Source organism: Salvelinus namaycush, chromosome 36 (assembly GCF_016432855.1).
Source record: "Salvelinus namaycush isolate Seneca chromosome 36, SaNama_1.0, whole genome shotgun sequence".
In the NCBI taxonomy this organism is placed as follows: domain Eukaryota; kingdom Metazoa; phylum Chordata; class Actinopteri; order Salmoniformes; family Salmonidae; genus Salvelinus; species Salvelinus namaycush.
In genome coordinates this window covers 8340566-8365710 of record NC_052342.1, presented here as the reverse complement: position 1 = coordinate 8365710, position 25145 = coordinate 8340566, and the positions used below count along the sequence as shown (strand labels likewise).

The 25145-nt window shown below is 41.4% G+C and overlaps 2 protein-coding genes and 1 pseudogene across 2 annotated transcripts; all 3 read left to right on the top strand.

The window, feature by feature from the left end:
• The first annotated feature begins 514 nt into the window (after nt 1-514).
• LOC120030215 lies at nt 515-1419 on the top strand (annotated as a pseudogene).
• A 934-nt stretch (nt 1420-2353) lies between these two features.
• LOC120030615 (CTD nuclear envelope phosphatase 1A-like) lies at nt 2354-16456 on the top strand. The gene is made up of 9 exons (XM_038976040.1): nt 2354-2413; nt 2841-3085; nt 5965-6031; nt 7578-7696; nt 11007-11078; nt 11230-11346; nt 11495-11606; nt 15064-15148; nt 15259-16456. Exons 2-9 carry the CDS (start codon nt 2981-2983, stop codon nt 15317-15319), a joined length of 738 nt encoding a protein of 245 aa, XP_038831968.1. The 5' UTR covers nt 2354-2413; nt 2841-2980; the 3' UTR covers nt 15320-16456.
• Nucleotides 16457-18003: 1547 nt separating this feature from the next.
• On the top strand, nt 18004-23721 carry LOC120030414 (gamma-aminobutyric acid receptor-associated protein-like). The gene is made up of 4 exons (XM_038975810.1): nt 18004-18225; nt 22364-22442; nt 22540-22658; nt 22787-23721. The coding sequence occupies exons 1-4, from the start codon at nt 18136-18138 to the stop codon at nt 22865-22867; spliced, it is 369 nt and encodes a 122-aa protein (XP_038831738.1). The 5' UTR covers nt 18004-18135; the 3' UTR covers nt 22868-23721.
• The last annotated feature ends 1424 nt before the right edge of the window (nt 23722-25145 follow it).

The following is a 25145-nucleotide window of genomic DNA, read 5'->3' as shown; positions in this document are numbered from 1 at the left end:
ACTAGCCCACTTCTGCATGTTTTTCCACTTTGAAAATAGGCTGTACTTTCACAATGCCTACTCAGATCCTCTTAGCTGGACTGGAAACTCACAATTTACTGTCCATCAGTTCACCCTAGAGGACATAGGCACTCTGTCACGTTCTGACCTTAGTTTTTTTGTTATTTCTTTGTTTTAGTATGGTCAAGGGCGTGAGTTGGGTGGGTTATCTATGTTCGTTTATCTATGTTTGTTTTTCTGTTATTGGTGTGTGTATATTTTGGTGGATTTTATTTCCCGAACCGTTTCGTCCTGTTTGTTTTGGACTGGGTCTTTTAGCGCCCGTGTGTGTGGCGTTGACCGACACTCTGTTGTTTGGGAATAAATATATCCACGTATCAAACTACCCTGCTCTCTGCGCCTGACTCCTCCACCCACTACTTCTAGAAGTCCTGACACACTCTTCTCAAACAAACACCTCAGGCCAAAGCAGTGACACTCATCATTGACTCTCTCTCATGGATTTTGAGGCATCATGACCCTGCAGTCATATGCCAGAGACTTTAGGCTCTCAAAGGTTTGTCATGGTATTTATAATCGGTGTCTTTCTAGTCTCCAGCATTCACGCAAGTTTTGGTTCTGGGTTGCCACTATTTATATATTTTATGCCATGTTGTAAAATAGTCATTTGAAGTCAGTGAAGTTGTGAGAATTCAGTTAAGTGTCTTTCTTCCCTTGTCATTAGGGGGAGCTGTGAGAGGAGTAGTTGGCCTGTTGCACTCCGACCTGCATCAGCGAGGCACTGTGGGAAGGATACGACACATGGCTACTTCAGTCATCACCGGGTCTCCAGGGACCAGAGCACTGGGAGCTAAACTGTCTTAGCCATTTTATGCAGATAGTGTTGTGTGTCTGTTACCAGGAAGAGATATTCAGCATCAATGAGGACCTGACAGTTACAATACAGAGCAAACTCAGTCATCCTGGATACACAGGGATGAATACAGACAAATCTGAGCTAGCACACCTGTATTATTCCTGACATGTACTATATGAGAATGAGAAGGAATAAGCCAGTTGTGTTGTATGATTCTCTTGTCTTTCCCCAGGCAGATCCAACAGCCAACCTGACCTTTAACCGCCTGTCCGATACAGAGAGATAGAGGCCAAAGAAAAACTGGCGCTTCCATTCAACTTCAGGAAAGATAAGTGAGATTTGTTTCAACCATTCATGCCTTTTCTCCCCCAAACTGTCTTGCTAACTGTCCTTGCTTGCTGCTGTCTGAATAAGTTGCCTCAAATGTTTATTGAACTCCGCATTTGTCTTCTTCCAGGAAGTCAGCACTTCTGCACCTGGGCCTCAGTTCAGGACGGATCCTGTATGAGCCTGATGCCAATGATTATGACCCGGAGGACCCTGATGATGATCTGGATTTCTAGAGGACAGGCTACTATCCATGAAAAGCAGTGTCCTAAGCCCTTACAGTTAATGCCACATCGGACATTTACATGCCGGAAACCAAAATAATAGCCTGAGTTCCTGCCTGAGGTATTTATTTTACTTTCTCAGAGGAGATTTAAATTAAAGTCTAACAGAATACCAGGTTTACCGAATGCCAGTTTTTGCAGTGGAGGAATGTGGTTAAGGTGGAGTCCGTGTAAGTAGACAAAAGAGATACTGCTTGTTACAGCAATCAATTCAGGAATATTTCAGCAGAAGACTGAATGACGCAGAGAACAGATGCCTACAGTAGATCTATGACTGGTATCTGTTTAAATCTAGCTTCAAATAAAGGGTACTGTTTTCAGGTTGTCTGTTATGTGTTTTTTGTATACTAGCACATTTGTAATGCCTCAAACTGACACCTTTTTGTACAGTATGCTTGCACTTGTGTAGTTTCTACCGCTAACCACTGGAGTGTGAGCTTGAGTCTAGTGACTACTAGTGTTTTACTCATCTCGAGTCAGACCCAACTCACCTTAATACAAGCCACATGAAATCACATAGACTTGTAAATAAACCTAAAATTGTTTCTTGTAGAGTCTTGCCAATTTTATGCCGGAAAGGAGCAACTGAATTCCCCAAAACCTTCATCATTGCCAGGGAATAGTCAGTAATGACTATACATTATTACAATTTAAACAGCTTGATTTGACTTCTGCATCATATTTCATCACTTCAATGTTTGTTCAGGGTAATACAACAAATGTATTTGCTTTAGAAATTGGGAAAACCCACACACCTACCAAAGAGAATAGACAGGTTTGAAAATTCTGTCCATCTACTTTTAATGTATCTGCTTTCCACGGGGACGTGCTGCGCGCAACCGTTAGGTTCGAATCAGGTTGAGAAGACTTCTCCCCGCGGAAGTGACGGCGATGGCGGCTCGCAGTTCGATTCCGGATTTGCTGTGAACTGCAAGCAGTTTTCATGGTGACTGTTTTGACTTTTAGTTTTCAGACATTATTTTTCTTAAAATACCACAGATAAAATAAGAGTATTATTTACTGTTTTCAAATTTCGAAGGACGAAAGTTGAGTTAATGTTCTCCAGGGTTCAAGGTGGTCACCCTACCGAGCTAATTGCTAGCTTAGCTTGTCGGCGAGACGAGCTGCGTGGTATATTCTGACTAGCTAGCTAGTCGGTAGCCCACTGTCACTGACCAAATTGCTATTGGATAGCAAACGTCGTGCAAGAGTCTACTTTTGTTGTAACTCTTATTTTTATAGTAACATTTTTCTGCTACACAATGTCAATGCATTCAAATCTATGAGAGTTGTGCAGCAAGCGTGCAGAGGAACTCACACGTTTGCTCGATCTACTCTTGTTAATTTGGACGTGTTTGGTTCGTTTTTGAGAGGTTGTTGAGGTTGTAGGGACGGATTCCGATTCGACAATTTGGACCCTAGCCTGAACCACATTGGTCAATTTAGCAGAGCGGGTTAACTTGTAGCTCCTTCGACCTCCTGTTCCTGTGTGGGTCCTTGTGTGGTCGCCGACATGCTGAAGACCCGCCAGTGTCTACTTGGCATCCGCACTTTCCTAGGTGTAACGTCCAGAATGTGGGGATTCATCTTGTACATTCTCAGGAAGCACCTACGCACGGTGAGTATATTCTTTTTAAAAATAGCATAACCAACTGCTCTTGTTTGCACATTTGTTTACATTGTCTGGGGTAAGTCGCGTGTGTGTGGGACAGACATGACATTCAAATGCATTGGTTACTGCTGTCATGGCCATGTCACAAACCTTAAACAAAACTAACCTCCAGTCAGAAACAATCATCTCACATTTTACAAACATGCTTCCACTTCCCTATGGCCACATGGCCCTTATCAGAGCCATAGATAAGAATGGCACTTGGTGGAAAGTCTTGACAGGTAATGTGCTTCCTGGGGGGCTGTAGGATTCCGTTGAAATAAACAGACAAACCCTTTGTATTGGACTCACACAAATCCTTTTCATTCTGACATTTCATTCTGACAATCAAATGCCACTGCTCTCACATATTTCTGGGTTACTTTTGTAGCCCTCTACTGTAGCTGTAGTGTGATGTGAGTGTTAGGATGACAAAGGAAGGCTCTTGTTCGACTGAGGTCTTGCATGCCCTTGATATATGGACAGGACCCACAAGACTCTGGTCACGTTTGCTGGTTCGCTGATGCCCCAAATATAAACTTGACATTTGAGGTGTCAAAGGCTCCACCTGTCCACCAATTAATGCACACAGTCCGGTTGGGTGGGGCATATGGTTTGTTTATTATATACTCTGTGTAAACTTGATGCACATTATCAAAGGATTTTGTTTCTGACTTTGTTTCACAGCAACAGAGAGAGAGAGGGGAGTGCTGGTGTTACATCTAAGTATGTTGTAGTTTAGTCAAGCTCCAGTGTTTACCGCTTGTATTTTATTACCTAACAGTGATACATCATCACTCGGGGCCTAGTCAGTGGGATGCAGACAGTGTTTGTAACATTTCAAGTCGAAATGCTGTATATGAATACAATCAGAATTTGTTTCACAATGTAGCAACCTATTTCTTCCTGAACAATCGGTCATGTTGTGCGCCCAAAATATGCTAGAGAAAGACTGCCTAGGCTTGGAATTCTCAGTTTGGGAATTGTCTGGAGTATATTACAGGTTTTCCCACTCCCAGCTACCAATGTGATGATGCCTAGGTGTCTAGCTAAACCAGGTTGCCCGTATATACAATAGAGACCCTGGCATGCTGTAGCTATATAGGCTAGGCCTAGACCAGGGTTCTCAGACCATGTTCCTGGAGAGCTACCCTGCTGTAGGTTTTCGCTCCAACCCCCGTTGTAACTAACCTGATTCAGCTTGTCAACAAGTTTATCAAACGCATGCGCACACAGACACTAATACGCACAGTATTGTTGTTGTATTGTTTATCATTTTATTTACAATTTGTGACTGTCCTTATCTATCATTGTTTTGTTACTTGTAATGCTTTGTGGGCCCCAGGAAAAAGCTGATGCATCTGCAAAAGCTAATTGGGATCCAAATAAACAAATAAGCTAATTATTAGAATTTGGTATGCTAAATTAGGGTTACAATGAAAACCTAGTGGACGGTAGCTGTCATCACAACAATTTGGATTATGGAGCATAAACGCATGCATATGCTACCAGTCCTTAATCAGATGTGTGCTAGACATATAAGCCAGTTGCATCATAATCTTCAAGACAGACAACACTATGACATGAATGCATCTTCGAGAGGAGGGGAGGGCTGGAGAGGGTTTCTGGGAGGGTTATATCCAGACAACACCCAAGGGCAGTGGTATTTAAACTTTTCAGCAGGGACCCCATTTTTTACCCCCCCAAACATTCTGGCTACCCCAAATATAATGACACAATGTTAAAATCTGTATATTTGGATTTTTACATCAACAATCTTCTATTCATTACATTTTCATCTCTGAGAACCAATACATACATTTACTCAAAATTGTATTTCCCCCCCCCCCCCCCCCCCCCCAAAAAAAAATATATTCAATATATAATTCTCAATGTTTGTATATTGTCCCATAAAATAACATGTACTCTTAATTTTTGGTTCCCCCAAAAAAGTTCAAATGCAATTCCCCTGCGACCCTGACTTTGAATACCACTGCCCTAGGGGGTACAGAATGTGGGGCTGTGGGTTCCCCCATGGCATCCACCAGCTGTTCATGAACAGGCTATCCCTAGACCGGGCCAAGCGCCGCAAGGCATGGAACAGGGATCTGGCAGTGGGTGTCATCTAAGGGTTTTGGACAAAACAACTTGGCAGCCGCAGACAGTCACCCTGCAAGTCTCCCTTTTCACTTGGCTTCCTATTCCTAGCCCTTATGGAGAATAGAGAGGCAAACTGTCTACTCTGTTTAGGGGGGGAAAACAGGGAACAATTAATGAATGGAGTGGGGAAAATCGGTGTGTCTAAATCTGATATGGCTCCCTCTCAGGGATCCTTACCAATTGGTCTGTCATGTGCCCTGGCAGGTGTAAGCACAGTACTAATTAGTGCTGAGACCTAAATGAAGTAGAGGAACGCACTGTAAACTTTTGAAATGCACCCAAGGATAGCAGTAGTCGTGGAGGCCTAGGTCTAGTCTGACCCTGCGCTTTTGTTTGGTCATGGGAATTATGTTGCCAAGGATACGTAGACATAGGCCTACATTTTCCGTAACCACACTTTCCCCCAATTAGGCTTTCCCATGTAGGGAGCAGACAATGGAATAACGAGGGTTTTAATAAATCGGTTTGTAATAAATTTACCAAGCTTCGATTTATTTATTTTTTCTTTCATTAAAATTGTATTTCTGTACCATGGCCAAGACAGGAGTAACTAAACTTTACCCACTGTTCTGCCTTAAAATTCATGCAATTTATGCTCACAAATGTAACAAACACTAGTGTCTGTGAGTGACTCTGTCTTTGGCTGAGTTGAACAAGTATGCTTAATCTCTCTCATTCTGTTTCAGGTAATCCAGTACCAGACGGTGCGGTATGACACTTTACCACTGTCCCCCATCTCCAGAAATAGACTTAGTGAGTACTGCTGTCGCTCTGTCATCTTTTCTGACCCCCCCCTGCCATTCCTTGATCCCAGGAAACCGGACCCAGCCCAGTTGAGCATTGTGTATAAACTATAGAAATAGAATGAATAAACACACTGACATGACCTCATAATGCCTCTGCCTTTTGCTATAGCTTCCTCAACTTTCATTCTGGTTTCAGCTGGTCTACTGTATCTACACATCAGTTGCCAGAGTCCAGTTGTTTTTAATTAGTAAAGTCCTTGTTCAGTAATGCCTTCAAAGAAAGAGCTTTGTGTTACTTTTTCAGTTATTTTTTGTTTTAATGATAACTATGATTAAGACAAACAGGAAAAAAACATGATCACAAAACACACTGAGAAAACTAAATGCAATGAAACGGCAACAGATACAATTTGTACAGAGCAGCTAGTACAGCAAAGTGGTGGGCATATAATTGTATACATCTTCAGAGACAACATACTGTATGTGCATTAAACACAGGTGCTCGCTGGGACCTAGGAGTTCTGACTACTGTTTTATTGCTTGTCTCAAAGGACAACAGGGGGACCATACTTTCACAAATGTGGATCCGCGGTTCTGTAAATCCATTATTAAAGGAGCAATAAGCAGAATTCGCTTCACCATCTCCTGGTTGCGAAAATTCGAATATTTAGCCTAATTTCAATTTGTAACAAAACAAGCAATTGTAGATTATCATTGTACCATTTAAAACACTGTGAAATATATTTTCAATAACCAAAAAATTGTATGTTTGAAGCTGGTGTACAAAACCGAAAGTAAAAGATGCAAAAACTTAACTTAAGAACAGGAAGCATAGAAATAGCGGACATAGAAAAGATCTACCACTTCTTAGACTTGCTTTCAATGAGGACAGATCTATAACTGAATTGGTCAAGTCCCCGGAAAAGTTACATATTGCAGCTTTCATTTCAGTTCCTCTTAAGGCTGAAGAGTATGAACGCAACCCCAGTCTCTTCCAAGGGAATTTCCGTAGCACAGACCTGCTCTATCTCTCATCACATTAACCCTTTTATTTAATGCATGTGGGCGCTTCAAACAGCTAGCATAGTGCAAAACATGTGAATGCACTGACACAAAGAAACCTTTTTGTCACTTGTGTAAGATGGAAAAATCATCAGTATTACTGACCATCTGTCATGTTCTTTATGGTGTTATAGGTTAGATATATAGCACGGTGTGTATTAAGTCAGCCTTGGACAAGTAAGCCTTGTCTGAGCCAGAGCGGCCCATATTCTCGTTCCCTATCTCTTGTTTCTGTACCGTGAGCCAGCTTGATGTACAAGTACACAACCTGGTGAACAGGATGCTAGACTGTCGCAGGGCCTTACCCCCAATCCATCTCCTTATTGCTGAGTGCCAAGCAGAGAGGCTTCCGGTCTCATATTTTGAGTCTTTGTTATGACTCGACCAGGAGCGAACCCCGCACTCTAACCGCAAGGTCACTGTTGGGGGGGGGGGGGGGGGGGGTGTTGAACATGTAATAAGCAGGTGTATGTGTTTGTTTGGTCCTTTAGATGCAGTGAAGAGGAAGATTCTGGTGCTGGATCTAGATGAGACGCTGATCCACTCTCACCACGACGGAGTCCTCAGACCCACAGTGAGACCCGGCACACCACCAGACTTCATCCTCAAGGTAAACGCGCACACAAAGTGAATTTGGGGGGGTTAGTCATATCAGGACTTGAACCTGTGACCCTCTGGTCCAGAGACAAGCATGCTGCGCGTTAGGGATTTAACGAGTCACCCAATGTGCAATGCGATTTAAATGTTACGAATCGTCGTTTCACTAACCGTTTTTGCTCATAACTTTTTTCTGCCTTCCAAAAATACCTAATCTTTTGTGACAACTGATGCGTCCTCTCCTTCAGTGTCGAAATGAACATGTAACTGCATTGACAGTTATTGATCTACAAATCATTTTGTATCCTGAAAAACCCCATGGCAATATCAGTAGCCTAGTCAAACTGTGCTCTATGCGTGGCTTTGTGCACTGACCAAAGAGAGGTAAGGCCTATTCCTGATATTAGGCTTGATTGAGTGACAATGTAATTTGCTAGGTTATTGTTATCAAATGTGTTGTTAAATTGTGTTTTAGTGGAATAAAAGTAAGCTACTGGAGACACATCTCATCTGGCTATATGCATCCTGATGATCGGGGCTTACACGGAACCCAAACCGGCTGCTCGCGTGCGCTATCGTGCATAAATGTATTTTGTCCCCCTACACCAAACGCGATCACGACACGCAGGTTAAAATATCAAAACAAACTCTGAACCAATGACATTAATTTGGGGACAGGTCGAAAAGCATTAAACATGTATGGCAATTTAGCTAGTTAGCTTGCACTTGCTAGCTAATTTGTCCTATTTAGTTAACTTGCTGTTGCTAGCTAATTTGTCCTGGGATATAAACATTGAGTTGTTATTTTACCTGAAATGCACAAGGTCCTCTACTCCGATAATTAATCCACACATAAAACGGCCAACCGAATCGTTTCTAGTCATCTCCTCCTTCCAGGCTTTTTCATATTTGAACTTATATGGTGATTGTCATCTACACTTTCATAGTATTACCACGACAACCGGCAAAACATTTCGTCTTTCAATTAAAAACCTGCTTCTATAAAGCAATGAGGAGATGGGAGAGGTAGGACTTACAGCGCGATCTGCGTCAGAAATAGGACTGACTTCTATTTTAGCCCTTGGCAACGCAGACACTCGAGCAGTGTGGGTGCAATAATTGAATAACATATATTCCTACGTTTATTTTGCAAAGCACGCGACGTGAGTGATGTGGTCAGCCTATTAGCCTATATTAGATTTTATTTTGAATTGTTCAGGTTAATTTTGGTAGTTTTGTGGTAAACATTCGGAAAGTGTTCAGACCCTGACTTTTTCCACGTTTTGTTATTTATTCTAAAATGGATTAAATTGTGTATTTTACTCATCAAATCTACACACTATAATGACAAAGCAAAAACTTTAAGAATTATTTTAATTTTTTTGCCAATTTGTTAAAATACTCGACTATCACATTTACATAAGTATTCAGACCCTTTACTCAGTACTTTGTTGAAGCACTTTTGGCAGTTATTACAGCCTCGAGTCTTCTTGGGTATGACACTACAAGCTTGGCACACCTGTATTTGGGGAGTTTCTCCCATTCTTCTCTGCAGATCCTCTCAAGCTCTGTTAAGTTGGATGGGGAGCGTCACTGCACAGCTATTTTCAGTTCTCTCCAGCGATGTTCGATCGGGTTCAAGTCTGGGCTCTGGCTGGGCCACTCAAGGACATTCAGAGACTTGTCCGATAGACACTCCTGCGTTGTCTTGGCTGTGTGCTTAGGGTCGTTGTCCTGTTGGAAGGTGAACCTTCGCCCCAGTCTGAGGTCCTGAGCAGGTCTGGAGCAGGTTTTCATCAAGGATCTCTGTACTTGGCTCCGTTCATCTTTTCCTCGATCCTGACTAGTCTCTCAGTCCTTGCCGCTATAAAACATCCCCACAGCATGATGCTGCCCCCACCATGCTTTACCATAGGGATGATGCCAGGTTTGTGACGCTTGACATTCAGGCCAAAGAGTTCAGTCTTGGTTTCATCAGATCAGAGAATGTTGTTTCTCATGGTCAGAGTCCTTTTGATGCCTTTTGGCAAACTCCAAGCGGGCTGTCATGTGCCTTTTACTGAGGAGTGGCTTCCGTCTGGTCACTCTACCATAAAGGCCTGATTAGTGGAGTGCTTCAGAGATGGTAGTCCTACTGGAAGGTTCCACAGAGGAACCACCTCCCCGACCAAGACCCTTCTCCCCCGATTGCTCAGTTTGGCCGGCAGCCAGCTCTAGGAAGAGTCTTGGTGGTTCCAAACTTCTTCCATTGAAGAATGATGGAGGCCACTGTGTTCTTGGGGACCTTCAATGCTGCAGACACATTTTTGGTACCCTTGCCCAGATCTGTGCCTCGACACAATCCTGTCTTGGAGCTCTACGGACAATTCCTTCGACCTCTTGGCTTGGTTTCTGCTCTGTCATGCGCTGTCAACTGTGGGACCTTCATATAGACAGGTGTGTGCCTTTCCAAGTCATGTCCAATCAATTGAATTTATCACAGGTGGACTTCAAGTTGTAGGAACATCTCAAGGATGGTCAATGGAAGCAGGATGCTCCTGAGCTCAATATTGAGTCTCATAGCAAAGGGTCTAAATACTTATGTAAATATGACATTTCTGTTTAATTTATCAAATTAAAAAATACATTTCTGTTTTCGCTTTGTCATTGTGGTATTGTGTGTAGATTGATTAAATAAAAATCCTCAATTTTAGAATTGTAATGCAACAAAATGTGGGAAAACGGAAGGGGTCTGAATACTTCCCGAATGCACTGTATATTTCTTTACATATGCTGAGTATAGTTGATAGTTTAACGAGGACCGCAATCACTTTTGTGAGTCGCACTGCATGGCTGTAGCAGGAGGAAAAGAGAAGCTCACTTCGTTAAAAACTGTCAAAACCATTTGATTTTGAGACTGGGATGAAGTCAAAAGTTCTGCTATCGCTGTTTTCCCAGCTATTGTGAGAATTGTTGTGCATTGACTGCTTGTCAGCATGCATTTTTCCCTCACTCCTTATGACACTTGAATGTGCTTCGAGAGGAATATTATCTTGCAGAGAACCCACAACAACAAACCAACTAGGTAAATACATCAACTATTCTACTATGGAGTTGTCTGAATTTTCTATAAATTACTAATTTTGTTTGCAGAGAAAGTGTATGTGGACTGTTCTAGCATCTTTTAAAGTGCGCCTCGGCAGAAATATTTTTCCATGTTCCATATTGTGGCAACCCACACCTAAATGACTGCAGCGAAAACACTGGTATCGTTCCTGTATCATATTGGAGCCCATGCATCTAGATACGTATTGCATCCGTTTCCCCCTCTCTCTCTCTCGCAGGTAGTCATTGACAAGCACCCTGTCAGATTCTTTGTACATAAAAGGCCGCACGTTGACTTCTTTTTAGAAGTGGTAAGTAAAAATGTTGTCCTTGTGAACTGTGAGTTCTATTTTGTACGTCATTGTCAACAATGCTGTGCTCTGTTTGACAAGTTCTTTGACTGTAAATGATGGCGTGAGCCAAACATGTATCCTTCGCTGTGTGTGTGACCCCTCTCTCCAGGTCAGCCAGTGGTATGAGCTGGTAGTATTCACGGCCAGTATGGAGATCTATGGCTCGGCAGTGGCAGACAAGCTGGACAACAACAGGAACATCCTGAATCGCAGATACTACAGACAGGTATCACTCTCCCCTATCATATGAACACAACTGATTTATGTCCATCCACATCTTTGTGAAAATAGTGTACAGTATTAGTGACCTCATTTCCTCTCTCATTTATTTACGATCTGCTTACATCTTCTATGTCTTCTTCCTGTGTCTGCAGCATTGCACGTTGGATCTAGGTAGTTATATTAAAGACCTGTCTGTCGTACACAAAGACCTGTCTAGTATCGTCATCCTGGACAACTCGCCTGGAGCTTACCGGAGTCATCCAGGTGAGGTTATACACATATGCGTGCACGCACACAGACATGCACACGCTCACACAACACAAATGTATGCATACTTTGTGATGAGATGTTTATGTACAGTTGAAGTCGGAAGTTTACATACACCTTAGCCAAATACATTTAAACTCAGTTTCACAATTCCTGACATTTAATCCTCGTAAAAATTCCCGGCCTTAGGTCAGTTAGGATCACCACTTTATTTTAAGAATGTGAAATGTCAGAATAATAGTAGAGAGAATGATTTATTTCAGCTTTTATTTCTTTCATCAGTTTACATACACTCAATTAGTATTTGGTAGCATTGCCTTTAAATTGTTTAACTTGGGTCAAACGTTTCCAGTAGCCTTCCACAAACTTCCCACAATAAGTTGGGTGAATTTTGGCCCATTCCTCCTGACAGAGCTGGTGTAACTGAGTCAGGTTTGTAGGCCTCCTTGCTCGCATACGCTTTTTCAGTTCTGCCCACAAATTTTCTATAGGCTTGAGGTCAGGGCTTTGTGATGGCCACTCCAATACCTTGACTTTGTTGTCCTTAAGCCATTTTGCCACACCTTTAGAAGTATGCTTGTGGTCATTGTCCATTTGGAAAACCCATTTGCGACCAAGCTTTAAAACTTCTTATGGCTGCAATCCCGCTACCGGGATCGATATGACAACAGCCAGTGAAAGTGCAGGGCGCCAAATTCAAACAACAGAAATCTCATAATTAAAATTCCTCAAACATACATGTCTTATATAATTTTAAAGGTAATCTTGTTGTTAATCCCACCAAAGTGTCCGATTTTCAAATATGCTTTTCAGCGAAAGCACTACAAACGATTGTTAGGTCACCACCAAACCACAATAAGCACAGCCATTTTTCCAGCGAAAGATAGCAGTCAGAAAAAGCAGAAATAGAGATGAAAATTAATCACTAACCTTTGATTATCTTCATCAGATGACACTCATAGGACTTCATGTTACACAATACATGCATGTTTTGTTTGATAAAGTTCATATTTATATAAAAAATCTGAGTTTACATTGGCGCGTTAGATTCACTAGTTGCAAAAACATCAAGTGATTTTGCATAGCCACATCGTTTCAACAGAAATACTCATCATAAATGTAGATGATAATACAAGTTATACACATGGAATTATAGATATACCTCTCCTTAATGCAACCGCTGTGTCAGATTTCAAAAAAACTTTACGGAAAAAGCAAATCATGCAATAATCTGAGACGGAGCTCAGAACAATAGCCAAATTAGCCGCCATGTTGGGGTCAACAGAAACCAGAAAATACATGATAAATGTTTCCTTACCTTTGATGAACTTCATCAGAATACAGTCCTAGGAATCCCAGGTCCACAATAAATGCTTGATTTGTTCGATAATGTCTGTTATTTATGTCCAATTAGCTATTTTGGTTAGCGCGTTTAGTAAACAATTCCAAAGTCACAAAGCGCGTCCACTATAACGTGACAATGTCCAAAAGTTCCATAACAGTGAGTAGAAACATGTCAAACGATGTACTGAATCAATCTTTAGAATGTTGTAAACATATATCTTGAATAACGTTCCAACCGGAGAATTAGATTGACTTCAGTTGAGCGATGGAACGGAGATGCCTATCACGTGAATGCGCGTGGTCAAAGCATGGTCAGCTCGTGGCAGTGGTGACTAATTCCTGTCTCCTTCGGCCCCCCTTCACATTAGTCATCAGACAAAGTTCTATTGACTGTTGACATCTAGTGGAAACCGTAGGAAGTGAAAACTCATCAATATCTAGCACCCTCAGAAAAAATCCAAACAGGAAGTGGAACAGGTTTTTGCCTGCCATATGAGTTCTGTTATACTCACAGACATAATTCAAACAGTTTTATAAACTTCAGAGTGTTTTCTGTCCAATACTAATAATAATAATATGCAAATATTAGCAACTATGACTGAGGAGCAGGCCGTTTCCTCTGGGCACCTCTGTGCATCTTTCATCCAAGCTACTCAATACTGCCCCTGCAGCCATAAGTTAACTTCCTGACTGATGTCTTGATGTTGCTTCAATATATCCACATTTTGTTTCCTCATGATGCCATCTATTTTGTGAAGTGCACCAGTCCCTCCTGCAGCAAAGCACCCACACAACATGATGCTGCCACCCCCGTTCTTCACGGTTGGGATGGTGGTGTTCGGCTTGCAAGCCTCCTCCTTTTTCCTCCAAACATAACGATGGTCATTATGGCCAAACAGTTCTATTTTTGTTTTATCAGACCAGAGGACATTTCTCCAAAAAGTACGATCTTTGTACCCATGTGCAGTTGCAAACCGTAGTCTGGCTTTTTTATGGCGGTTTTGGAGCAGTGGCTTCTTCCTTGCTGAGAGGCCTTTCAGGTTATGTCGATATAAGACTCGTTTTACTGTGGATATAGATACTTTTGTACCTGTTTCCTCCAGCATCTTCACAAGGTCCTTTGCTGTTGTTCTGGGATTGATTTGCACTTTTCACACCAAAGTACGTTCATCTCTAGGAGACAGAACGCGTCTCCTTCCTGAGCGGTATGACGGCTGCGTGGTCCCATGGTGTTTATACTTGCGTACCATTGTTTGTACAGATGAACGTGGTACCTTCAAGTGTTTGGAAATTGCTCCCAAGGATGAACCAGACTTGTTGGAGGTCTACACATTTTTTTCTGAGGTCTTAGCTGAATTCTTTTGATTTTCCCATGATGTCAAGCAAAGAGGCAGTGAGTTTGAATGTAGGCCTTGAAATACATCCACAGGTACACCTCCAATTGACTAAAATGATGTCAATTAGCCTATCAGAAGCTTCTGCTTAAAGGAACAGTCAACTTAGTGTATGTAAACTTCTGACCCACTGGAACTGTGATACAGTGAAATAATATGTCTGTAAACAATTTTTGGAAAAATTACTTGTGTCATGCACAAAGTAGATGTCCTAACTGACTTGCCAAAACTATAGTTTGTTAACAAGAAATTTGGGGTGTGGTTGAAAAACGAGTTTTAATGACTCCAACCTAAAAGTGTATGTAAACTTCCGACTTCAACTGTACGTCATTCTAGGTCATATCCGCCTAGGTGAGCTTGTAATGATTGTTTTAAATGTCAGGATGTTGTCAAACCAGTTGCTGTCCGATTGGTGGGTGTGAGTGGAAGGTTGCCAAGCAGCTCTTGCGCGTTTTTAAGCGAACAAACCACACACCAATTCAAACATTGCCATTTTCTATAGAAACTGTGATTAGCCTTGACAGACTTGTGAGAATCAAGGTAAGTTGGCAGCTACCAAGGAGCAACCACTTGTACCCTATTAATACAAGTAATGTTTTGTCGATTTTTCAACAGCAGATAATTTTTACTTGCCTGGTTTTACACACCAATTATTAGGTTTCACAACTCTCCTACTATCCTTCTTTTGGTTTTGAATCTCTGTATTTGCCTTCCAGACAATGCAATACCTATCAAGTCTTGGTTCAGCGACCCTAGTGACACAGCACTCCTTAACCTGCTGCCTATGCTAGATGCACTTAGGTGAGTATTTCAGGTATTCAGATGGATGGATGAGGATCCTGCACTGTAACAGTGTTTTTCCAGTTACCTGGTAGCATGAGAAATGCATAACCCTTACAATTGTCTGCTAGGTTCACCGCTGACATCCGATCCGTCCTCAGTCGAAACCTCCACCAGCACCGGCTCTGGTGATTGGCTGATTCTGCGGGGAGGGTCTCGCTGATTGGCTCTTTTTTTATACCACTTCCCCCTACCTGCTCCCATCGCTCCTCCGTTACCACGCAGTGGACCTTTCACCCCTCAGAAAAGGACAGAGGAGAGAAGGGTCAAAGCAGAACATCCAACAAGGAATGAACGGAGCAAGATCTGGAGAGCCAGCAAATGACTGGGGGGGAAGCCAACTTTTTTCTTTTTCTTCTATGATTTTTGAAAAAACTAAATGGAGTCTCTCTGCCTTAGTTCCTAATACTGACTGTGTAAGTACGCATGGGGCTGAGTTTTTTTGTACACGAGTTGGGAGAATGCTCACGTTTGTTCGTCATGCTAAACTTTTGACGTTACAAAAAGAATAGGGACAGCAAGGCAATGAACTAGACAAGTTTCCATCTTTTTTTTCTTACATGTCATTAGTCTGGACTGCACCTCTAACGACGCCTGTTATTTTACTCTCTCTTTCTCAACTTGGTACTGGACTTTACTTCTGTTAAGATGGCCAAGAGGAACCGGACGACAGAATTAGATGGAGGATAATAGTTTTGATTGGGGGAATATAGGCCCTGTCAATCAACCAGAGTAATTCATGTGTCGGGGGTACCAATGATTGAGTTATGTCAAGTAATTTTACGCAATGAAGATTTGCTACACAACACAGACCTCTCTGGATGAAGTATAAAGCAATCTATTTTATTTTTTTAATCAAATGACTGTTGGTTAGACATGATCATTTATCTCAAACGTGTTCCTTCAAAACCCCTTGTAGGATGTAAGGATGGACTGAAGAAATTATGAAAGAAAATAATGGTTAAAAAAAATATTTCAATTTCTCATCTTTCAGTTACCATGATGTATAGTATGACAGACATCTCCATTATTGAAAATCTTATGCCTGATACATAATTTCAATTTGAGATTTGCACTTAATTTCTGGATTTTTACTTTGTTGTTTTGTATTTGAAGCAGAATGAGCAGCCCTTTTGATTGTTTCCTGTTCCCCTGACCGTATTGGTTCCATTGTCAATGCCATTTGAACAATTTCAGTCTTGTCAAGACTGCTTCTTTTTGGCTCAGTCCCCAGGTCTGTGTTACTAATAAAACACTTGTCAGTATTGACCACTTTTACCTGGCTCTCCTTTGTAACTTCAAACCGAATCACGGTGCTCTCAAAAAGCATCCCAGTTGTGGTGTTTCGTCTGCTTGTATTTTGTGGGAATGTATGACAGAATGCTCAGGAAAGGAGGACCAGTTTTAAATTGAGACAGAAATTTCATAAATTGACATTGCATTTTTGTTTTGGGACAAGTAATAATAGTGATATTCTGTTTATCAAGAAGATCCACTGCCAAATTTTACACTTGGCTGCCCTCAAGTGGTAAAATGAGTAACTGCATCATTGTCTCCACTACCTGTTGACATACCAGGTGTATTCATATCCAGGCTGGCCACCACACTGGTTCCCATATTTTCATTTTAATCAGAGATTGATTTGAACCTTAGTAACCAGTCAGGGAGTTAACTCGCTGGCTGATCTATGACATAGGGTAATCAAAGAACTAGCTTTGCTAGGAGCCTGGAATTTGTGATGTAGGGTGTGTTAAGGTAACTTTAAAAACTGGTCATAAACAGATCATATTGTTTTATGGAACCGGTATACCCTTTATAGTTTACCTTTTCAAATGCTTTGACTACACTACTTGTAAGGATACTGTGACGATTGTGGGGCGGCAGGTAACCTAGTGGTTAGAGCGTTGGGGCCAGTAACTGAATGGTTGCTAGATCAAATCCCTGAGCTGACGAGGTAAAACTCTGTCGTTCTGCCCCTGAACAAGGCAGGTAAGCCACTGTTCCTAGGCCGTCATTGTAAATACGAATTTGTTCTTAACTGACTTGACTAGTTTAAATAAAGGGGAAAACAAAAGTTAATAACAGCAGCCACCTCAGCTGACCTATGACTCCCAAGCATGTGACCACTTGTGCAACTGCTTAATCAAACTGATACCTGACACCCACCTTGAAGTGTGATTAGACACGGAGGAATTATTAGTTCCACAACTATTTCCAGCTCTGCACTATAAACACATTAATTAAAATCAGCCATCGATTTAGTAGTCTCTGTTGAATTTGCTGCTGGCTAAACTCAATAACACGCCACGGAAAGTGCAGTGATGGGTCATATGACAACTGCCTCATCACAACCGGTTGGTCAAAATAAAATAGTTCCGTTTAAAATCTGTTTTATATAAAAAATATATATATTTTGCAACAAAGCTATGAAAACAAAATGACTGCTAATTTGTTGAATCCTTACAGTTCGATTAATTGCTGAATATTACTAAATATTTAAATCAGAGTTCAAACTTTCACAACTCATTTTAATGAGGCCGTGCGACGAATGCCGGGTTCACAACAACTGGGAACTTGGATATATCGGTCTTCAGTGTATTCAAGACAACTGGGAACTCAGGGAAAAAAACAGGTCCGACTCGGAATTCCAAGTCGGGAACTCCGGCTTCTTTCTAGAGCTCCGACTTTCCGACCTAAATATCACTGATGTAATGATTTGACATCGGGTTCCCAGTTGTCTTGAAAGCACCATGAGCGTAGCCTAAACTATTTAGCTAATTCGACGCACAGACCTCTCTTTGGCGTCATATGTTATTGTATCCTTCCGCTGCAGTCGTACTAGGAAAGAATCCGAGCAAAACAGCAGTCTTGAACCGTGTGCCATCGAATTGTTACTTGAGGAACCCAGATCGGATATCTCAGATCGACACCCTGTCATTCGTTTGACAATGAAGTTCCAATACAAAGAGGAACACCCATTTGAAAAGAGACGGTCTGAGGGCGAGAAAATAAGGAAGAAGTATCCGGACAGGGTGCCTGTAAGTAGCTAATGTTAGCTAAGCTAACAGCCTAACGTTAAATGTTTTTTCTACCCAGAAGTCAATAGGGAAACATTTGGTTATTAAAACTATTATTGATGTTAGTAATCCCAATTAGATAACGTTAACGTGATAACCGCTCAAGCCATGTCATGTTTGGTTTTGGTATATTTTCATAGGAACGCCAAAGCAGGGCAGTTGTATTAGTTTACTAGCTAACTATCGCGTTAGCTTTTGTATTGGCAACAACAAATGGCTTCTTATGGGCCTACCGTGTTCGTCGCAGTTTAGTAGACTAGGCATAATTCTATTCAACATTGAATGGGATTTTATTTTTTACTAGCTAGCAATCTGTCAACATGTTTGCTGTTAATCCATGGAGTCAGACACAGTATTTCATAAAACAGGTAGCTAGTTTAACATACTTATAAAACAATAGGAGCTAACTTACTACCAAGCTTATGTCAAAATGAAACATGACATCTAATATTCAATGTTTAATTAGTTACTAGGTTTACAGTTTAAGGTAGTTTGTGTTGAAAGAATAGTACCCTAAATAGCCTACAGCTGGTGTCAATAAGCAGTCCATCGCATTTGGCCCCTCTGTAGGTAGATTGTTTTGAGTTGACACCGTGTCCCCTCGCACATCGTGTGCTCCCCCGCACGCCGTGTGCTCCCCACGCCGTGTGCCCCCCCCCACGCCGCACGCCGTGTGCTCCCCCCCACGCCGCACGCCGTGTGCTCCCCCGTGTGCTCCCCCCACCCACCTATGTCATTTTTTGCCGATACAGATATCCGATATTCGATTATTTTAGCGTCCTTTTAATCATTCTAGTACAGTTAAATAGTTAGACCGCTGTGTCTATGGGTGTTAAGGCACTGCATCTCAGTGCAAGAGGATTAACTACAGTCTCTGGTTTGAATCCAGGCTGTATCACATCCAGCCGTGATTGGGAATCCCATAGGGCGGCGCACAATTGGCCCAGCGTCGGCCGGGGTAGGCCGTCGTAAATAAGAATTTGTTCTTAACTGACTTGCCTAGTTAAATAAAGGTTACACACACACACCACACTGACCAAAAAGTAATTTTTTGGGCATTTACGTATGTCCCCATTGCCAGTAAAACATAATCAAAACCTATTTCTTTCACTTACTAGCTGTGCTGTTTCGTTGTTTAGTAGTTTCATTCTCAGCCAGGATTTCTATGAAATGCTGTTTGGGTCTTTGAGTGTCAAAAAAGATGCATGTCAAATTACACTATTTGACCAATCGGGACCTGAATATGACTGCACGTCACATAATAATTTAACGCGTTCATAACATTTTTACGTAGTTATTACACATTGATTACACTATCACTCGTATTTCATATGTCGCAACGATTCATCGATTCGTATGCTATGATGCTGATGAAGTTGTCCCGCGCACATACAGTGCTGGTCATTAAAAAAAGCTAGCTAGCTCATGGATGCAAACAATGTTTTTCCCCAAAAACATAGCAAAACAATGACATCTGTTTCAGTAGCTATAGTTAGCTAGCTAACTATATAGCTGGGTATCATCTAAAATATCCCTAATTTATAAAACAATTCTTATTTGATTAATGTTGGTCGAACCCATCTGTGAAGCTAGCCACAAAAAGGATTAACCCCACAATAGTGGACTTTGCGGGTAGCCTTCAAAATAAAAGTATGTCATTGACAGTGATGCAAATGAATACAAATAGTAGAATTTTGCCATAATTGAATAGATCATGCTAAACTAGGTTGTAATGTTATATAAAATCAACAAAAGATAATAATTTGTTCATTTGACAAATCTGTTGAAGTCACACTGGATGTATTATACTTTAGAATTGCATTGGGGGCATACTTATTTTACTGAACAGCCTTACCTATGGATTGTGGATCAATGACATGGTGAGGTATCAGTCTACTCAGTGACACCCAGAGAACATTAGCGTCATTGTTCTTATTGCGGGACTCTGAAACAACTGAATTGAGACAAATTTATTTTCAATCTATGTGTATTGAACACTATATTCCAGAGGAAAAACAATACTGTGTGGATGTTTTGCAGTCTGAGAACTCTGAGGAGGACATTGGGGGAAAAAATATATTGGGTAGTGAGTAGACATATACCCAATTTCATTGATCCCCAATCATTAGGTAAAGCTGTACAGTGCAATATGAATGTCATTACACACAATAGGCTGACTGGGGAGGTGATTTCACAGTCACAGGCCCGCAATAGGAGCTACAACACTAATATTTGCGTAAACTCTTCACAGTTGTGTTCTGTGGGTGTCACCGAGTAGACTGATACCCAATTTAATTGCTTCACATTCCAACCTTGTTTAACATTATGCAGTCTAAATATGGAATGATTCCACCAATTTTAACCTTCTGCATCACTTTCAAAGAGGTACTTTTATTTTGAAGGCAAACCGCAAATTCCACTATTGTGGCTAGCTTCACAACTCAACCCTGTCGGGTTGAGCATCACTAGCCAGATAATGCTAGCTGGCTGCTTATAATGTTAGCTTTGGCCAACAGGGGTAAGTAGCTGGCTAGCAATTTATTTTCATTAACTGAAGTTCAATTTCAATAGGCGAACAACAAGTGGCTACCTAGCTAATACTTACTCACAAGGATTCCTAAATCATTGCTAAGTATAATGAAAATGTCTGCAGTTTCTACTGGTCATTGTTTTCAGGCTGGTTGTATTGCTCCTAGCTAGGTACCAAGCTAAAGCTAGCTAGCTACCCCAGAAGTTGCGGCCTAACAAATAATGCTTTATTACCAACGCGGTATTGTAAACACATCGTTCGTGGCCGGTGTTTGCTTGTTTGCAGACTGTTTTTTTATACCGCTTTGACAGTGCTACTGATAGTAGTGGTGGCTCTTGGCTTGCACGTGCAAATTCAGAACTCACAACATTCTAAAATAGAACTGTGTTATTTGATGTGTCAAATTTTTTAAAGCTTATTTAACGTGTCAAATGGTTTTATTTGACTTGTATCTTTTTTGACACGCAAAGACCCAAACGACTTTCCATAGTATGTATGTCGGTAAGCTAATAGCAGTGACGCTATTACTATGTAACTACGGTAGTGCAACTTCTGAAAAATAGGGCACTTGGTAGTGTGTACCAAAAGCCAACATCACCCACGACAGAGAACGGTTGATTGTCAAGGGCAATGAATTCTACTATCTTGGCGTTATTGGATTTCACATTTGAGTTGTCTAGCTGAAATGTAATTACTTTTTCGAATGACTGCTCGACTTGTTGACTGCTCGGTCCACACAGCAGACATTGTGGGCTAGTTTAGGAATTCTGTGTTGCATGTGTAACGCACAATTTTACGTGGCGTCAATACATAGTGTACCTACGTTATATAGGTATGTACGTCAGCTTTGACATCGGTTTTGCACATCGCCATTAAACTAGACATTGGGCCGATACCAATGTTGGCTTTTTTAGCTAATATCGTCCGATTTCGATATGTTCACCGATATATCGTGCGTCCTTAGTTAGAATGTTTAGGGCAGAAATGTCAATAGATTCCTTCCTTCATTCTCAAGGATTGCTTGAGTACGATTTGTTCTGTCAACAAACTTGTCCAGAACTTTGTTCTGATAATACTCCCAGAACGACATGTCTATTCCTAATTTGTAAGGCCTAACTATCCAAATTAAAGATGGTGTAAACGATCTGTAAATAGACTTGGTGCAGGTTTTATGCACTGGCCTTAGAGCATAGGGAAGTATTCTTTCTCTGTGAGATTTGGTTTCATTTCTACTCCCCACTCAAAAATTCTGTCCTGTCAGCTTCACATAGCAGTGGAATCAAAATGGAGAAGTAATAAATGAGCCAAAGCCAATGGACCATGGTTTCTGAAAATCACCTCGCACCGTGAGGTACCGCAGGTCTCAGATCCCCTTTTCCTTGAAATGTGAAACAAAGAAGCTTGAATAGTGCAAGCGTATGTGACCAAGTTAATTATGAATGTAAAAGTTATTCATGTAAAAAGTAAGGCTCTTTTTTTTGACCGTGTCAACAAACTTCACATTGTTGGATACATAGCCACACAATATTTAGGCCTATATTGAATGCTTTTTTTTTCTTCTTATTTGAGGTAATTGTGGAAAAAGCTCCTAAAGCAAGGATAGGAGATTTGGACAAGAAGAAATACCTCGTGCCCTCCGACCTCACAGGTAACGTGAACTGTTATAACAGTGCCACACGTGTATCACAAACGCATACCATTCCTTTCAGAACTGTAATTGTTCAATTCCTCTACCTCTACTACAGTGGGCCAGTTCTACTTCCTCATCCGAAAACGAATCCACCTGCGGGCAGAGGACGCCTTATTCTTCTTTGTAAACAACGTCATTCCACCCACTTCCGCCACCATGGGCCTGCTATACCAGGTATGATATTTTTTTTTACACTCCTCTCACTTTTCTGCTGCATGTTTCTGTGGGGATTGGGATGCAATTCCCCTACCTCTGTTTTGTCAACTCACACTAACACCTCTATCTCTCTCGCTCTCTTTCAGGAGCACCATGAAGAGGACTTTTTCCTCTACATTGCCTACAGTGATGAGAGTGTCTATGGAGACAACCAAACAGAAATCTGAACCTCCTCCCTTCCTCAACCAAGTCCCCCCCCCCCCCGTCCCCCCCAAACCACACCCTGTGTCTATTGAAATGCTTTATCCAGCTCAGCAGCCTGGAGTTCCCAGAGCAAAGATGTCAGATGCACTTCCACTCCCCCTCCTGTTATCCCTCTGTTTTTACCCCTTTAGTACTATTCCTACAGTGTGAATTTTATTTGCCTCCAGGTCTTCGAGATAGGGATTTCGGTTGAATGGTCCCGTAAGCCAGTTTTCATAGTGCTTTGATCATTCTGAAACGGAGAACAGATGCCATTTTGAAATGACTTGTTAGAATTAGGCAGTGTTACCAGTTATTCTAAAGATGAGGGGTAAGAAAAGAGGTAGCCTTTGGATCTACCGTGATTAAATTCTGCTCCATTTGGCAATGAATAAATGTAGTGTGTTTTATTGATGTAGTAGTGCTGGTAAGATACTTTGAAGACGTAGTGTATTTGACATCTGACTGGAGTAGAATAGAATTCGAACTGAACAATCATCCTCCCTCTGCTTTGTGGTTAAAAAATATATTATTTTGATTATTATTATGATTATTGTACTTTATTTTTAGATTTCTGAGGTATTGTTAAGCAATTTTTTGTTTCCTTTTTTAAAAGTTGGAACTCGTTATACAGCTGCGTTACTGGCGCCTCTCCACTCATGATCATACATGATAAAATGTGACAAAAAGCGAACTCTGTTTCCTGTCTGTTCTTAACTATCGGCCTTTTGCCTTAATTTTTCTGCATATTTTTGCTGTATGTGAACATATTGAAATGGTTTCCGCGACCATAGTCTTGAGAGAGCCTGAATAAAGAACATTTCTATTCTTCCGTTCACACCTGCGCTTTCAAATTATTATTAGCTTTCAAAATGGAAACCTTTTGATTGCTACATTGATCACATCATAGACTGCACTCACGGTGGAGATAACCAATCCCACCATCACATAGCTCAGCGTGAGCTGTAGGGAGGAAAAAGACAGGTCACATTACCCTGCTCAGATGTTACATGCATCAACCAATGGTTGCGTACCACATCATCAAATGACAAATTGCTATAACATATGTTGTTAGCTGATACGTAAAATACCTATTAAGGGGTTGTAAGATCTGGCAGGCGTCAGGAACGCCTGGGCAGAGGAATGCGCCCAGAAATTAGCATCCATATTGCTATTCAGCCAAGATGGAGCTCTGAGGTTGTTTCTTCACCTTTACAATCAGATTGTTTAAGTTTGGTGTCAGGATGCCACCCCTGTGATAACCACTGCAGTCTGCCTGGTCCTCTCCTGGAGAGCCCTGATGGAAAATAAATTATGCATTATCAAAGAAAATGGTACTATGAACAACATATACACATTATTCAAATAAAGCACTTTAAAGGGTTATTCACCATAAGTCTAAATCATCTATAAATCAAATTGTATTTGTCACATGTGCTGAATACAACAGGTGTAGAAAATAATGAGACTATATAAAAGGAGTACCGGTACCAAATCAATGTGCTGGGGTATGAGGTAATATGTACATGTAGGTAGGGGTAAAAGTTACTAGGCAGCAGGGTGTGAAAGTGTGTGTGTGTATGTTAATATGCATGGTGTGTGAGCGTATGTAGTGTGTGTGGGTAGAGTCCAGTGAGTGTGCAAGAGAGTCATTGCAAATAAAAAGGTGGTTAATGCAAATAGTCAGGGTGGCCATTTGATTAACTGTTCAGCACTCTGATGGCTTGGGGTTAGAAGCTGTTCAGGAACCTTTTGGTCCCAGAGTTGGCCCTCCGGTACTGCTTGCCCCATGTGGTAGCAGAGGGAACAGTCTATGACTTGGGTGGCTGGAGTCTTTGACCATTTTTATGGCCTACCTCTAACACCGCCTGGTATAGAGGTCCTCGATGGCAGGTAGCTCAGCCCCGGTGATATACTGGGCTGTTTGCGCTACCCTCTGTAGTGCCTTACGATATGATGCCAAGCAGTTGCCATACCAAGTGGTGATGCAGCCAGTCAAGATTCTCTCAAAGGTGCAGCTGTAAAACTTTGAGGATCTACAGGCCTACTACATGACTGTCAGTGGTGTAATGTGTCTGCATAGGAAACAGTGTGAGGTTTTTTCTGTGTAGTGGGAGGGACTGGAAGGTGTGAAAGCCCTGCTGAAGAGTATATAGTGCCTTCGGAATGTATTCAGACCCCTTGACTTTTTCCAAATTTTGTTAGGTTACAGACTTATTCTAAAATGTATTCAATTGTTTTTCCCCCTCATCAATCTACACA